This window comes from Electrophorus electricus, chromosome 2, assembly GCF_041902795.1.
Source record: "Electrophorus electricus isolate QZ-2024a chromosome 2, ASM4190279v1, whole genome shotgun sequence".
In the NCBI taxonomy this organism is placed as follows: domain Eukaryota; kingdom Metazoa; phylum Chordata; class Actinopteri; order Gymnotiformes; family Gymnotidae; genus Electrophorus; species Electrophorus electricus.
In genome coordinates, this window is record NC_137498.1 from 38,184,696 (window position 1) to 38,201,405 (window position 16,710).

The 16,710-nt window shown below is 37.7% G+C and overlaps 2 protein-coding genes across 9 annotated transcripts; one reads left to right on the top strand and one right to left on the bottom strand.

Moving 5' to 3' along the window:
- Positions 1-4,979: 4,979 nt before the first annotated feature.
- On the bottom strand, positions 4,980-13,768 carry zgc:91944 (homeobox-containing protein 1). 8 transcript variants are annotated; one of them, XM_081702523.1, is made up of 12 exons: positions 13,552-13,763; positions 12,929-13,040; positions 12,303-12,741; positions 10,992-11,077; positions 10,619-10,729; positions 9,644-9,769; positions 9,219-9,372; positions 7,012-7,094; positions 6,746-6,841; positions 6,500-6,621; positions 6,259-6,395; positions 4,980-5,931 (listed from the first exon to the last, which is right to left on the bottom strand). In XM_081702523.1, exons 2-12 carry the CDS (start codon positions 13,005-13,007, stop codon positions 5,886-5,888), a joined length of 1,479 nt encoding a protein of 492 aa, XP_081558649.1. In that variant the 5' UTR covers positions 13,008-13,040; positions 13,552-13,763; the 3' UTR covers positions 4,980-5,885. The 8 variants fall into 8 exon arrangements, with proteins under 8 accessions (XP_081558649.1, XP_081558654.1, XP_081558653.1 ...); XM_081702528.1 differs by having other exon boundaries at positions 12,303-12,711; positions 13,552-13,762; XM_081702527.1 differs by lacking the exon at positions 13,552-13,763 and adding an exon at positions 13,279-13,529.
- A 595-nt stretch (positions 13,769-14,363) lies between these two features.
- On the top strand, positions 14,364-15,612 carry LOC113575054 (gap junction beta-4 protein-like). The gene has a single exon (XM_027006351.3). It carries the CDS (start codon positions 14,555-14,557, stop codon positions 15,371-15,373), a length of 819 nt encoding a protein of 272 aa, XP_026862152.2. The 5' UTR covers positions 14,364-14,554; the 3' UTR covers positions 15,374-15,612.
- The last annotated feature ends 1,098 nt before the right edge of the window (positions 15,613-16,710 follow it).

Genomic DNA, 16,710 nt, shown 5'->3' on the forward strand with positions numbered 1-16,710 from the left:
ATTATCCCAGAATCTCTGGAATATATTTTGTGGCACTGGGGCAGATCTTCTCCACTGATCATAAGATTTGAGACAGAAGTCTTGATAGCTAGTGATAGGGGTCTGTGTATCAAAGTATGTTGCCGCTCTTTTGGCAGTAAGCTGGTACTTGCCATTTACTACCTCACTCCTGATCCAGTCTAGGGATTTGGAAACATGTGGACAGCCCAGGTTTATCAGGTCTTCCACAGCCAAGTCCTCCGTTTGCGAACCCTTTTAGATACCAGGTGGTTCATATTTACTTCTTTGCACATCACCACCAGAATCTCCATATCAGTCATAACAACACTTACAAAAGCTAAGCAGTCATAGGTACTGATAATAAAACCACAGTTTGTATGGGTTTAGAAATTAAAGACAAATAATAAGAAAGGTATTCCAACCATACACTAAAGAAACAAGAACACACAGAAACACACACACATAAACACACCAATTTATTCAGGGCTTATTTTACAAGTATTGATGCCACTCTGGCAGTACCCAGCACATAAATTAGTGTTGCAAATGTAATAGTCCTTGTGAAGTGTTCCAGGGCATAAGTGCTGCACAAGCCTCTGGACCCATGAGAGGCACCTGGGCTTTCTGCAGTGTATTCATGGTCAATCCTGAAACATCCAGGACAGTATGCAGAGAGGTATGGTGATACAGAATTGTCCTGTGCTAAACTGTTCACTGCTGTCACACTGTCTGTCTCATCCCTTTCTCATCCTGTCACAGTGCTGTACATTCAAAAGAAATCAGCCTTCATTTTCAAATCACACTACACAAACAGGACCCGTGAAATCTTGTGACACTAGTAATGCAAAATCATATGGCAAAATCACAAACCCATGTAATCATATGGAAATAACTTGACCACTGAAGTAAATAATTGGGACAAGTTTGAACAATGAAGAAAATACTTAAATGCACTCATCACTGAACATGACTGGTTTATTTAGTTTTAAAAGAGCAATGTACCAGCTTTCAATAACAATATATTTTTATCTTTTAATTTTCTTTTTTTGTGTGTGTGTGTTTTAAAAATATTTTTAAAATTACAACTGTAGAATTTGCTCTTTATTTTAGGGTTCTTTTATTCTCAGTGCTATAAAATGCCAAAATGGAAAAAATATCTTTCAACATACTGCTGATTTGGTATATGCATGTATCTTTTTTTCAGATAGAGCATGTTTACAAAATGTCTGCATATACCATACAAATATAACACATTTTTGTCTATTGGATATTTGAGTTTGTTTTTTTGTTCACCACAAAGTTTAGATTGGTGAGTGCACAGTGACAGTGACAGTGAAGTTTAGTTTATTTATGCCATAAGGTATGATGAAAATGACTGTGAGAAGTTACAGAAGTTACAGATTTCAAACAGAGCATAATTAGTATTGTTTTGGGCTCCATTTTTGGGGCTTAAACATTAGTTTAGTTATAGGGTTGTAAATAGACATGTTTGTATTATAAGCAAATAAACCACTTTTTACTGGAAGTTTACTTACAAAAAGAGGCAGTGTGCTGCAGTAAGAATCCATCTGTTGGCAATGATGGATGCACCACAAATCTATCCTGCCAGGGCCATTTACCTGCTCTGGCATTAGAGCCACCCAACACCCTTTCCCCAGTCAGCCCATATGGTGACATCCCTTCAAAACATTTATCTGTAGAAAATCCTTAGGCACTGTTCTTAATCTCTTTTAAAAACTAGAGAACACCATTTCTTTCACATATCCACTAGGAAGCTTTTGCTGCACTCTATTGTTAAACCTATTGACAAGATTGAGAGTATTTATTCTCAATTAGAGTGGATGACAACTTCTCAAAAAGATATTTTTGTTGGGGAGAACTTCCCAACAAGACAAAAATGATTTAAGCAGTTATTTCGTATATGCTTATTCTGCACTGTGTCAGAAATACAACCACTAGCAGTTAAGGTGAAACTGTATGCCTCACCTGTCATTACTGGTCCCATCAGACCATATAAAGGTGAAGAAGAAGCAGACCTGGTTCTTTGTTCAGGCTAGCTTACAATATTACATGTCTAGGGAATAGTTCTGCTGAATGTCACTCACAGGAAAATTCTCATCTTGGACTAAACAAAAGTGCAACAGCACAGAACAGAACACTTGTACACATAGTTAGAATTCAAATTGTGGAAACAAGTACAAAATTTAATCTATTGGCTTTTGAATGCAACAGCTAAACAAGCACAAAATACATTTCAAAATGACAAATTTGGATGCATGAAGTTTTTACATTTACTGTGAGTTGTTTGCATTTAACAAAAGAGTCTGGTAAAACAGACAGCAACACAAACAGGAGACAGTCATCTTTCCCCTAAATAAATGACTCAGTTATATTTTAAAGGATATATGGGTAAAGTTCAAAGTATAAAGTAAACATGACACTCACTGGCAAAGAGAAGTCACAAGACCAAAATTAATGGTCTCTGTCTTGTCTTGTTCTTGATATTGGTCTTGTCTTGGGGTAATGTAACGGATGAGGGTTAAGGAGGATGCGGGGACGAATAGCGTGACAGACCCAGCACACGTTTGACATTCAGACACACACTAACAGAGGCAAAAACCAACAACACAAACACATAAACAACAGACCTTTATACATATGATAACAACACAATAAGCAGGTGTGCGACATAAGGAGGGCGTGGCCACATTGACGAACACACACACACGCACGGAGACGTTTGGAGGGAGAGGGGCCGTACCGTGACAGGTAAGGAGGACTCAGTATTGTTCACGAGCCCAACCGATTACATTAGTTTTAAATTAAATTAAAAACAATCATTAAAGGTGTTTCTTTATATGGTTTGCAAACTGCTAACCAAATGTTTAACAGATGCTGTTATAGCGAAGTTTAAAATGATAATAAGATTAAATAATGGTAAATTAATTATGTATTCTACCTGTCTTCTTCCATCAATGTGTATTTTTGCCTCAGCTAAAACCCAAATAGTACCCATTGTAACTTTTTAGTAACCTGAACTGAAACATATTGTGCATGCAGAATTTACAAGCTTCAAATGTTCCCCTCGACCAGCAGTACAGTAAATAATATACAATACTGTTTTGGTGGCATTACATTTAGAAAGCATTTCAATACACATTTGCTGCTACATTCACTATTTTACCAAACTAAAATAATCTGTCTTTTCAAATTCTAACGTTTAATATCATGTAAGTCTTATTTGTCTAGTCTTATTTGCTTGCTGGTGCATGTGCATGTATGCCCTCAATTACTACTATTACTACTGCATATTATTATGAAATAATTTGGTATATTTTTACAGTTCACCTACTATTATGAGATAGGTTAAGCTATATCAAACAATGTATTTTTCAAGACAAGTGGAATGTCATTTAACAGAATATACCCATTCCATGATCAATGAGTCTTATTTGTTGATATTCATTAAATCAGAATTCAAACAGGCCTCAAGGGTAGATTGCAATGTTATTATTAGGTTTACTATGCTTTCATTTAATGGGTGTATGAACCTATTGCTTGGGTTGTTTTCAGTTGACTTTAGGGTTTGTCTTCAGAAAAACATCTGAGTAACTTCAGTGGGCAGAGTGAAACTGCATTAACATTTGTCTTGAAAAGTGAAAATACAGTTGGATTGAGACTACTGCACTACTGCACTGAGCAGAGAATGGCACATTACTAGAGCACCTGGTACATTACCAACAGTCAGTGAAGACTATAATACATTCACACTCTCTAACAATGTTTCTATGTATCCATATGATACAATTTACCAATCAGAGAATAAATAGCTCCAACATGTAACCTTGTTGGATATAGCTTTCAATTGTTCTGTCTCTCCTCATTAGTACAAGAACTAAGTCTGCCTTTGCCAAATCTTTCAAGTTTTAGTGATTTACACTTCTGAAAACAGTATGTCCTAACAATGCTCAACTGCTTGCATGTTCTTCACAACTGGTTTATACAGGCAAATCATATTCACTGCTACTTCACTAGTTGTCTCTTTAAGGAAAGCATAATATATATAATCCTCACCTTCATATCCTGATGCAAATGAATGTAATTAACATTAGAACAAACAATAATATAATTATCAATTAAAAATAAATGAATATCTAAAAGTCAATTGTGACTAATAAGAAATTAATTTCTACATGTAATAATGTAGAAATCATCTATAACAAACCTCAGAGGTCACTGAATTCTTGATAGCGAATTAAAAAATTTTAAATGTTTTTTTAAAAATTAGTACTGGCCAAAGTTTGATATCAAAATTTTAACTACAACAAATAAAATTTCTGATTAAAGTATACTTAAAGTAGGCTTAAAAGCTAAAATGGCTTGCCATATAAAGTGGATTTTCATACATGTTCAGTCTGGCCACATTAAATAATAGTTTAAATGCAGGTCAGACTGGCTTGTTAAGAGTAAACTATGAACAGAAGGGAAAGATTTTTCGCATCTGTATCCTATATTACCTACAAAATAGTTCTAGCTAACTAGCTTAGGACAGCTGGCAGCTTAAAGCTAAATAGAAAATTACTTGATAATATAAAAAAAAAAGTTTGACCAAAACAAAACAAAAATTGTTTGCTTGTCTTATGATGTCAGTTCATTGTGCTCTGGCCTTAGCTTACATTAAGCAAATGTATTTATTTAGTTTTACTTTTTATTGACCTCATATTGCAAAATATTATATTCAGGAGAAAATGTACAGAAGACAAAACATATCAGATTTGGAACATTTTCGACTACCACATGTCTAAAGGCAAAAAATCTAAAACATTTTTGAAAGATCTGAATACACATTAATTGACCCTAACATTAGTAAGATAAAAATAGTCTACACAAATTGCCCCTAACATGAGTAAGAGAATTCATGAAAATCATGAAGTGTATAAGCAAGTAAGGTGGTATCAGTAAATCCATAGACAAGACTATACTTGTACACTAGTTTTATTTAAGTCATCAGGGAAATGCAGACAGAGATGGCCCTTGGCAGCGTGCAACATTGTTGTTCTTGCACATGGAGCTGGACTAGGCTTGAATTTATCATGGCTTAAAGCCTTCCCACACTCAGAGCACATTTCATTTCGCCACATTGCTCATACTTTAAACTTATCATCAGAGAATGACAATTTGTTTTTGACCACATAAAAATTATTCTCTGTGTATGATGACGTACCTTGGCATAGCTTTGGCTTGAAAGAGACAAGGAGAAAAAAACAAACAAACAGTGGATCCTCCACCTGAAAGCAGCTCTTTGCATTAAATTCTAATTTTGACATTTTGTAGCTTTACATACTGCATTAGCTTATGAAAGTAATAATGGTGCTCATAGCAAACCATAAGTAGGATTTTTATATATATAAAATGAAGCATTTTAGAGCCCAAGTACCAGGCAGAAGTCACAATAGCTTAAGTGACTGGGTACAGAAAGGCTTGAAGTAGTGGTTAATATAAAAAGAGTGAAAAGTCATGATTATCTGCTTGATGAATAGATCATATTTAAAGAAAATCTCTCAGCTTTGTTTACTAAAAGTGTGAAGAAAAAAGACATATAAACACAGATGGTAAAGTGATCTGAGACACAAAATCCCAACCCCGAGGTCTCTATTATTGACTTTAGAGATAGTGAGTGAATATGGGACCATTTGCTCTCCGTCATATCCCAAATTTAGTTTTACCTGAGTTGGTGGTGGTGTTCAGATTGTGTAGCTGTCCAATCCTGTACAAGAACTAGTGCATATCAGTAAGGATATTTCCACACTGCCTGCATTTACACAAGCTTCACACGTTTAGTGCACCCCGTCACCACACCCAAACACCTGTCCTGCAGGTTCCTCTCACACTGCTTGCTGCTGTTTTATGAGGTTTGCAAAATACTTGAAACTGTTAGGCATGAGAAGAGTGAGAGAATGAAAAAAGGCTTTAGCATGAGGTGGAAGGTTACCAGTTTGCACCATACGCATCTTTCCTTCTTAGAATATGCATTAAGACTGTCTTGGAATGCACAATATAGTGTATAGAGATAAATATTGCCATTACTACAAGCGTGATTACTGCAGATACATATGGCTGCCTCCCTACCAGTAGAGGCACCAGAAAGTTTGGTGTCTGGCCTGACTTAGATGTCATCCTCAGAAATGTCTAACAATGACACTAAGCGGCACAATTTCAGGCCACTAAAATAAGATGCTGACTCCAGCCACTGCTCACTCCTCATCAGTGGCCTCCCTTTTCGATTCCTCCAGCCTCTGATCCATATGTTGGGCAGGACTTGCAAGAGGCACTACTTCTACTGCTGGCAACGTGGTTCCATCTTGCTCACTTTCCTTTCTTTGAGAGAGATCCTCCTGAGCACAAAAGCATTTTTTTAGCATTTTATAGGCCGCTACAAATGGACACTCCATTTTAATCCATCACTGTAGAAGTGGGTATGTCTTAGAGCAGGTCTTACCTGCTCAGAAAATCGCTGATTCACCACCTGATCCCCAAAATCTTGGTTCTCAAGCTCTTCTCCATTGGAATGACAGCTGGGGCTTGGTACCTCTATTCCATGGCTCTCAAGAATGGCAGCCTCTGTGAAAGTGAGATGTGAATGGTAGAGTTAGCAAAAGGGAATAAAAAGCAATGGAATTTAAACCAGGGCTACTCTACACCAAAATATTTTTCTTGTATTTATCAGAATTCCATCCCATCTCACCTATGTTGGCACGCCTCTTCATCTCCTTCCTGCGATTGGCAAACCAGTTATACACTTTGAGTGCTGTGACTCTCTCAAATTCTGAAAGTTTGCATCCTGCAACACCATTTCACAAATAGAAAAATCAAGTAGCTTCATTTTTAATCTGGACAATCTAATCTGTGGTCTACTATCACAATCAGGCAGAAACCTCAAAGAGTACACTGACATTATACCTTTATAGAGCTGCAACCAGTCTGCATATAAAATGATGAAGAATTAATCACCTGGTTTTTGGATGACTGAATTACAGGCATTGGCAATCTCCTCTCTTTTCGCTTCATCAGGATATTGATTCTCTATAAAGAAACTGACAGATGACATCCAAAAAAATCAACAAATTATATATAGTGTATATATAGTAAAGACTTGCACTGCACTATAACAACAAAGCCTTGAGGCACTGGAGAAAATTTATATAAATATATATATATATATATATATATATATATATATATATATATATATATATATATATATATATATTTATTTATTTATATACACATATACACACACACACACACACACACACATATACAATGACATATACATGTGATTGGGAAGATGACAAGCAGATTTGTACTTGTCATCTTCCTCAGAACTATAACTGCCTACAGAACGGGACTGACAGGCATTCAAATTGTAACCACAGGCCCTCTAGTGGTGTTGAATGAAGCCTGGCAAACCATCACTGTGTAACAAAATGCAGCTTATAGCTCACAAGTGATATAGCTGCATGTTGATCAAAGCAATTTTCTCTAAGGCACTGTTGATTTGACACTTCTTTCTTTTCAAATGGAAAAGATGCATGGCGAAAAATAAATAAATACATTTAACCCCCCCCCCCCCCCCCCCAACACACACACACAACAAAAAACCCCAAATATTTTTATATTTATATATATATATATATATATATAAAAACATTCACTCCAGATATTTTGGAAAACATCTTTCTCTTGATAATAATATTACTAAGCAAGAAAAAAAAATACAGTAGTAAATGTGAAAATGAGGTGAATGTTAAAATATGTATCCCAGATCAAGCATTCGTACAGACAAAAGTAGCTCAATGGGGATTCTGCACCAAAAAGCCAGTATATTTTTTATACAATCTATTAATCTTCTTATAGTAGAGTTTACAGTATAGCCAGTCACACAGCAGGACAGATCTTGGACCTTTACACTACTGGAGAACTAAAAGAACATCCACCCTCAGTAGAAGAAGCAGGGGCCACAAATCACCTGCCAGAAAGCAAATTATCGAATCAGGCCCCAACCCCAATTCTTGTACTCATGACAGTGTCAATAACCTTACAGTGTACAAGTTTTATAAAAGGTAAAATCCATAATCAAAACATATTTTAAGGCAATGCTTCAGATACCTCAGTATAAAATAGTACTGTAAATAACAACTGCAGTGGCAGATACGTTTCTGCGGACACTTAATAACATACAATAAACACACAATGGGTGAATAAACCATTACTTACAAAATGGAGAAGGCCTATTAATTTATTCTAGATGCACTTAAATATTATTCTATACTAGTACATGCCTCCTGTTTGCCAGTGCTCATTTTTCAACACTTGTTTGATTACAGTCGTTTTTCAAATTGCAAATTGGCACAATTGGATTCTACACTACCATAAATGTGCTTCATGTGACAGTGATAGTGGTTTTAGCTGCATTGAAACAATAACATTCATCCTAAATAACGTAGATATGGTATCCATCAATATGTAATATGTATCACCAATCATAGTTGAACTAGATGTTGAAAAGCATGTGAATACAAACATATTCACTGGTTAACAGAGACTATTAGCTATTAGTCTATTAACCTTAGCCAATGGTATTAGTCTATTAGGCCTTTGTCATTTCTTACACCAGGGCAAATCCGAATAGCAAAAAACAAGAGAAATCATCCCACCTTTATCCATTTATTCAGATGATCTTTTGGAATATTTATGATACTGAAGCATGACTCTGGAGCCCCCTTGAACATCTTTACATGTTTTTCTCAATTTAGAATTAATATTAATATCAATGATTGAACTACCATACAAAAAACAAAGTAGATAACCTGGTGATCTCAACATTACCCTTCAAGCCAAGTTCACACTCTGGTGCACAATCTTTCTTTCATTTTTTTGGGAATTGTCCATTCTTTGGCAAATTCTTCTAAACAGTTTGAAATTATGTTCTTGTCCAATTCTGGTAAATAAACCGCCAATCAAACTGTTATTTCAAGTCTATGTTTATTATGTATTTGTCTTAAATGTATTGTCTATAATATTATCTTTTATGGCAAACAAGTGGAAAAAAGACCCATGGGACAACAAACCCAATAACCTGCTGATACAGCAACTGCCCTGTTTTCCCTAATATGCATGCAGCCTTCTGTACAGGAACCTCTTTGTGATTGGCTAACCTCTCCATGATTGACTGACACTCTTTTCTCCATGTGAAACGGCTGCCCCTCCTCAGTCTGAAAGGCCCGCTCACAGCTGCCCTGTCTCCGGGGCTAGCAGCAACCCTCCAGTCAGGTTCTTCTTTGACCAAGGAGCGCATGGACAGTGTAGCACCTGCAGACATATTAGAGAGACACAAAAAATAAAAATGAGGTACACTATAATAAATTCTACTTCTTAGCAAAATCCTAACATATACAGAGATGTCAACTGCTGAAAAAAACATTAAATATGAACTATGCATTTAATAATATGATGATATCTTAAATCTCTCTATGAAAAATGTGAAAATAATGCCCTCTGGGTCATGCATTGCCTATCGACCAGCTTTAAGTACAGCAGCTGGGTCCATCAGTTACAGGCTTCCCTACAGCGTAGAGGTTACCTGGCTGGGACTGGTGTGCAGAGTACCAGGGGAGCAGGTGCATCAGTAGTTCTCTCTGTCTACTCCAAGGGGTGTCAGTTCTGCTCCTGGGGCCCTGAGCATGCTGGTTTTCACTCCATCTGAACCCTTTAAGCCATTTGGGCAATCAGAAAACTGTATGTTAACTATAGTCTCTTCCAAGGGCTAACAAGTTATCATTCATAGGTCTATACAACCTCAAAAATATAGTTCAGTCAAAATCTGTTGTGAAAATGGTCCAATCAACTCTATTGTGTTACTCGGTCCATAATTCAAGGAATTGATTCAAGCAGAAGCGTGCTTAACACTGACTGCAGCTTTGCAGAGGATTATAAAGCAACATGCCGACGGCCCTGTTAGTAGTGTTAGTTGGAGCAGAGACATCATGAAAACCAGCAAGTTCCAGGCCCAGGATCAGGACTGAGAGCTACAGTGCACAGCCTAGTCTGGGACTCCGCAGAAAGGTAGCCTGAGGTAAGGATCCCAGACGCCTCAGACTCCGCATGACTTTATCAGTCCCTTATGATGTTGTCATATTCACTCTTTTTAATATAAGTAAGTGAGCGATTTGGCTGGATGACAGGCTGCTAAGTTCACTCCCTAAACAATATGCACATCTATAGGATTTGCCAAATCCAACTCAAATCCAATTCAACAATATAAAAATTGGTAAATGAAATCACTTGGTTTCATTTCAATTCATTATGTGAACAAGACTTTATATAGTTTCATAAGGCCTGTTTCAGACTCTATGTTTCATACTGAATCATTACCATAGAAAGCATATGGAAGTTAAGTGTGAGAGAAGTGAATGTTAGATGAACAAAAAAACCCACAGAACATCTGCTTTGCTCTAGGAATACATTCACCCCAGACTGAATCTCCTGTCCTATGTAGCAGTTAGATTCTCAGCTGAACGTCAAATGCCTCTATACTGGTCAGAGCAGCCATGCTCACCTGGGCTGTTACGCTCCAGCAGGTACCAGCGGTAGAAGGCCCTGCGTTTGGAATCGCTCATCTCCAGACCCTGCTGCAGTAGCCACTGGGAGATGTAGCTCTGACTGATACCTAGAATAGGAAGCACAAAATGAATGGAACAAACCAGACAATGAGGACTTGGTGAGTTCACACAGTTGAGAAGTTAAAAGGATAAAAAAATATACTTCAGTTTTAGTTCCTCCAAGTGTGATTTTAAAAAGTAGATGTTTTTGCTCATAGACATGAACTTTTATAACTTTATTTACAGGGAGAGCCTTCCACTATATTTTATTTTCTCACCAATATTAAAGCCATTGCAGCACTGAATGCCAGAGGGAGTTGGACCGATTACCTGTAACTTGCCCAACAATAGCCTGAGAGATTCTCCTGTTATTCAGGAAAGCCTTGATCTCCTCCTTTACCAGGTTACTGTCCCTCCTAAAAGTCACACAAGGCTAAAAGTGAAATATCATCAAATAAACAGCACCAGCCACTCCACCAAGCCTGGAGTCCAATACCATATGCACATGTACCTCAGTTGTTATGCACTGTGATGTTCAGATAAATGATTAAACAGTTACAACACTAATTAGATGATATACTGTGAGCCATGATACCAGAGGATGTAATGAATCTAAGAAACAGTTTAGGTCTATCCAGAATTTTGTGATTCTTGCATAGCTTAATAGTAAAAATAAATAAATAAATAAATAAATAATTTCTAATGAGTTTATCATTTTAACAGTTTCTGCAATTTCCTGCTTGAAATGACAACATGGACAAATTACACTGTTACGGTGGGAAACAGTCCAATCAAGTCACATTTACATAAGCCTTTTCTTCCTTTATCACACTGCACCAAGCATTTTCTATTCTGAGCAGCTCTGATCAACACAGGGTGTGAGGGAGAAAAACTGTCAAGTAGGAAAAAAACACATGCATAAATAAGACTGTAAAGAAGGCTGCAAAATGCATAAAAAACCTCCAATGATCAACCTTGACTGTGTTATACTGAATAACAGGCATGAGAGAAATGAGAAAAAAACAATAGAACTATTATTATTAAATATCTATTTTTAGAATGTGCTACCAAAACTCTCTTTAGACACTTAAAACAAAGTGCACATCATCAAAAGACTATGTATTTAAGTAGGAACTAAATTACCCAAGCATTTTGCCTGTACTTTCCACTATTCTAGAATAGCAAAAGCTAGGAGGGACTAAGAACAGGCTAAATGCAAATTTAAGAACAAATGCATCTGGTTTATTTCCGTTTAGTTCCTGTTAACCTTGCCTTATTGAACAGTAATTGTTAAATACCTATATTTAACTTTCTCAACATTACAGTAATTTCTATCATCTTTCTATATGATAATCACATCATTAGAAATATCTTCACAGCCTTATGACCACAAATAATACGCCTTGGAGATGAGCACAACCTGAAATAAGTTAAAGAGCTTTAAAAATCCTACTAAAACTAGCAATCTCACCATCTCTCCCAGTCCACCTGACCCACTTCAGAAAAGCTTGTCATTCTCTGAAAATTACACCATGCCTCCTGGGATATTTGCTACCATTATGTGGTTATATTAATCTCTCCCTCTCTTTAATATTCTGAGCAAAAACCAGCAACATGAAGAAACACAATACAATCGTATACCTCATGTATTCCTCCACCTTTTCCTCAAGATCCCAGTCCTCTTCTGCCAGATCATAACTAAATGACCTCTGAACCCCACTGGGTGGGTACAGAGGTGGAGGTGAAGCATCGTAGCTGTTGCTTGGTGACAGCGCAGCATCCAAGACAGGGGTTTGTGTGGTAGCTGAGGTGAGAGAGGAGGACGACGAGGAGGAAGAGGGGGCAGCCGGGGCCGCGGAGGTAGGAGCAGTGGGTGGGGCTGAGTGATTGTCACAGCAAGGGGTGCGGTGGTCTGGATCCAGTCTCTCTAGAGACTCCAGGGCTTGGATTATCTGAGGTTTGGTTAGCCCTGACAGCCTGAGGCGCTGGAGCAGGTCAATCTGCTCAATGGTATAGCGGGGTTCCACATCGCAACACTCCATCCTGGCATCTGAGAGAAGAGCAGTTAATACTTCTGCATCTGGAATTAAATTAATGATTATGACAAAGGGAATACAAATAATTTCAAGTAAACAAATTTTAGTAATTTGCCTTTTTATGTACCTGAAAAACACAGCTGAAGAAGTTTATTTTGAACCGAATATGTCCATTTAAATTAAAAGTCTTACGTGTTGCGTCGCCGCGCTGTTTCAAAACCCGAGACCTACCTGACAGCTGAGGTGATAATCGGCCCGTAGGGAGCGGTTCAGTGCGTGGAGCCACAGCAGGGAGGCACCACTGTCGCATGGTCGAGAAGTCACCGCAGGGGCTAAGAGACGTCTGTCAAAAATTCCCGAGACATTAAACTCACCACAAGTAAGTCCCTTGGGACATGAAACTCTTGGCTATAAAAGTTAAATATTTTTATTATGCTTAAATGCGCAATAACCCGCAGATGTATTAACTGTTTCTGCAACTATGACAGGTTTCTATAATGTGTTTTGCTGCAGTTTTGAGCAGTTAGCTAGCGGTAGCTTACTAGCTTTAGCTAGCAAGCTAGCGATTTGCAAAAGCATACTTGAAACCTTTGCTTTGATCCTTGTTTTCTTCTGTCTTAGCACACTGAATTACTTGGGACAGCCCCTGATCACGGCAGATATTTAAGTCAAGTAATCCTGCAAAGTCGCTGAAAAGATTTTAATACAAAGATACTGTAACCAATCTTTGGCACTTTTTTTGATTGCGGATGAGAAATGGCAGCTGACTAGCAAACCTATGATAAATAGCTTGCTAAAGGACTAAGTTAACTGTTTTTTCGCCGCTAGCAAGCAGGCTATGCTGTCCGCCTTACCTCCCCGTGCTAGTGCTAGCTAACTGCAGCCGGTGTGATAGATCGTGCAGCAGGCGACGCAGTCGGTGCACTCTCCGGTAAATCTTGGCCCAAGCGCCCGTGCACTGGCTTGCACTCCGAGTTGTTCCAACTAGCTAATGAAGGTGATCCAAGAAGGGTCACATTGTCCTGGGATGCTGCAGTATAATATCACTCGGTGTTATGGCGAGCGGTCTCAGCGTTACTGACCTCTCACCCGCAGCGACAGTCCCAAGTTGGTGCAGGAAGTGGATTTATTCCACTAGGAGGGAAAATTAAAGGAACTTCTGTTGTGTACCCTCATAAGACAAAATAGAACATTAACTAACAGCCTCACTGAACATGTCTGTAAGTAACTGGAAGAAATGACAGCTGTTACTCAACACCCTTGGCGTATAATTACCGCTAGTCTGTCTTACAACCAGATGTTAGAAAAAGCACTAGCTCATAATATTTTGCCCTAAATATTATACATATTTGCTTTTCACGTTATGCTATGCGTTGTAACAGAATGACAGAATAGAGCAGAAAATGTACAGGAAACATAGGAACACATCACTTCGGGTCACTTTTTTTTCAGTGCTTTGTTGGATATGTGGCTAGAGCTGGGAGAACAAGAATAAATAATGTACTATCTGCGAAATGGTTTACAAAAGGTGCTGGCTGCTGTATGAAAGTTTATGAAATCTCAAATAGATGATGACATCTCAAATAAATAATGATTATGTGATAAGAGAACTCAACTCAGCCTCACATTTAGTAAGATGAATCTCTGTTCTTTCTCTCACACATGCTCTGTGTTACACACACACACACACACACACACACACACACACTAAGCATGCACACCATATTTACTTTCCCTGAGTCGATCAGCCTTTAGACACATAATAGCTGATGTGAACGGCACACCTCAGTTATATCAGTACAGACCAACTCAGAACCTACTGCTATATACTGTGTATTCTAGTGTCTGTGTTTAAAAATGAACTGGGCTTTCTTTCAAGGACTAGTTAGTGGTGTTAATAAATATTCCACCGCTTTTGGCCGTATCTGGTTGTCTGTGGTGTTCATCTTCCGTCTGATGGTGCTTTTGGTTGCAGCTGAGAAGGTTTGGGGTGATGAGCAGAAGGACTTTGACTGCAACACCAGGGAGCCAGGCTGCCACAATGTCTGTTATGACCATTTCTTCCCCATCTCTCATTCTCGTCTGTGGGCTCTGCAGCTCATCTTTGTCACCTGCCCATCTCTCCTTGTCGTCCTGCATGTGGCATATCGGAAGGACCGTGAGAAGAAGCATGAGCTGAAATATGGTGAGGGCTGTCCCCATCTCTACCAAAACACCAGTAAAAAACGAGGGGGACTGTGGTGGACATATCTCTTCAGCCTTATATTCAAGATGTCTGTGGATGCTATCTTCATTTTCCTTGTGTTTCACATTTATGAGGCCAGCTTCTTTCCTTTGCTGGTGAGATGTCATGAGGCTCCCTGCCCTCAAGTGACAGACTGCTACATCGGTCGTCCGACAGAGAAACGCATCTTCACAGTCTTTCTGGTGGTGGTCAGTTTGGTCTGCATCCTGCTGACTCTGTGTGAGATATTGTACCTCATTTGTAAGCGTTGCCGTGAATGTGTTGTCTCACACAAACTCAACAACCATGTGAACCAGACTGCAGTTGTCTCTTCACTGGCAAGCAAACATAATGAAGATAACATGCAAGAGTTTTCTCTGTTAGACAAAGTTAATGGTCATACCGCAACTGAGGAAGACAGTGCTCCTGCTTACGGCTTGGTATTCTCTTGAATTTGATCAACTAAAAGAAAAAATATAGCTTTTATGCACCTGTGAGAGTGTGTACGTGTGTTTCTGTCTATGTGTTACAATGTCTTAATATCACTAAGAGAAAGAATATGAGTGTGCTAAGTATGCACATGACTATACACCTTTTCTTTAATTAATCCTAAAATCCTTCTGTATTTTGTTCTGTTTTTAAGGTATTGTAATTATAGAGATTGATATAATAAATTGTAATAAAACTTGAACTTGTGTCTGTTTAAAGCTTGCTTTTGATGCTTTCTGCTGTTTTTGGCAAATTCATAATAAAGCTGAGCTTTAAAATAACAAAAAGACTTTTGTCTAATGTAAGAATTGTGGAAAAGCAAACAAATAGCTAACTGACGGTCAGCTCTAATGAAGTCTAAGGGATCAGTATTACTGCTTTGAGACCAAATCTGACCATTATAACTCATCAACTGCTTAACCAACTACACCTACTTAAACATTTGCACTATTATAACAAGGCCTGTGAATTCAGTTGTTATGTGAGTTATTTTTGTATTAGGATCCCCACAAACAGTTTAAAAGATTTTGGGACATTGTAAATTTATTTACCATGTATCATCCAAAAGTATGTCTGTTGTGTGGTAGAGGTGGGCTAAGCATACATGTGCAGAGCTATGCATATAGCTGGCAATTATTCAATTTTTTTTTTACAATAGCTAAGTTGCGATTAAGAAACTAACACGTCCTATATGGCAATATGTGTCTTAGAAGAAACTCCCTTAAAACAAACAATTTTTTTTAGCCAGTGCCTTTTAGTAACCCCTGTCACTGTCATATTGGATGTTAATCATATGTAATTTAAAATGTCAACCATATTAGTTCTAAGTATCATAGGTGTGTGTATGTGAGCTTGCAAGTTATCTTTGTCCAGAACTTTTGTTCTCTATGTTGCTTGTCTTGGGTAAACAAAATATTTGACGACAATGCTTATCTCTGCTTTTAAGACTAGGTGGAGGTGAAAACCAGTCACTGGCAAAACCAGTCACCAAAATGGAGTGAAAATACATTCATCATTAGGGACAGATAAGCTTCATGCCTTAACAGCTCCACAGGTATAATAATATCCAAGGTAAAACATTTTTTTTTTTTTTACTAATTTACTAAAATTTGTCACATGAATTATCAGGTAAATTCCAGTAACCAGATGGAGCAAGAACTTAATTTCATGGTGAAGTTAGCTCTTTGATAATAGTAAAGCATAACCATATATTAAGTAGTTTGGAGGATATGAAAATATGAAAAGGTGTATGAAAATAGAGAGGGTTGTTTGTTTGTTTTTTAATAAATGGAATTATTAC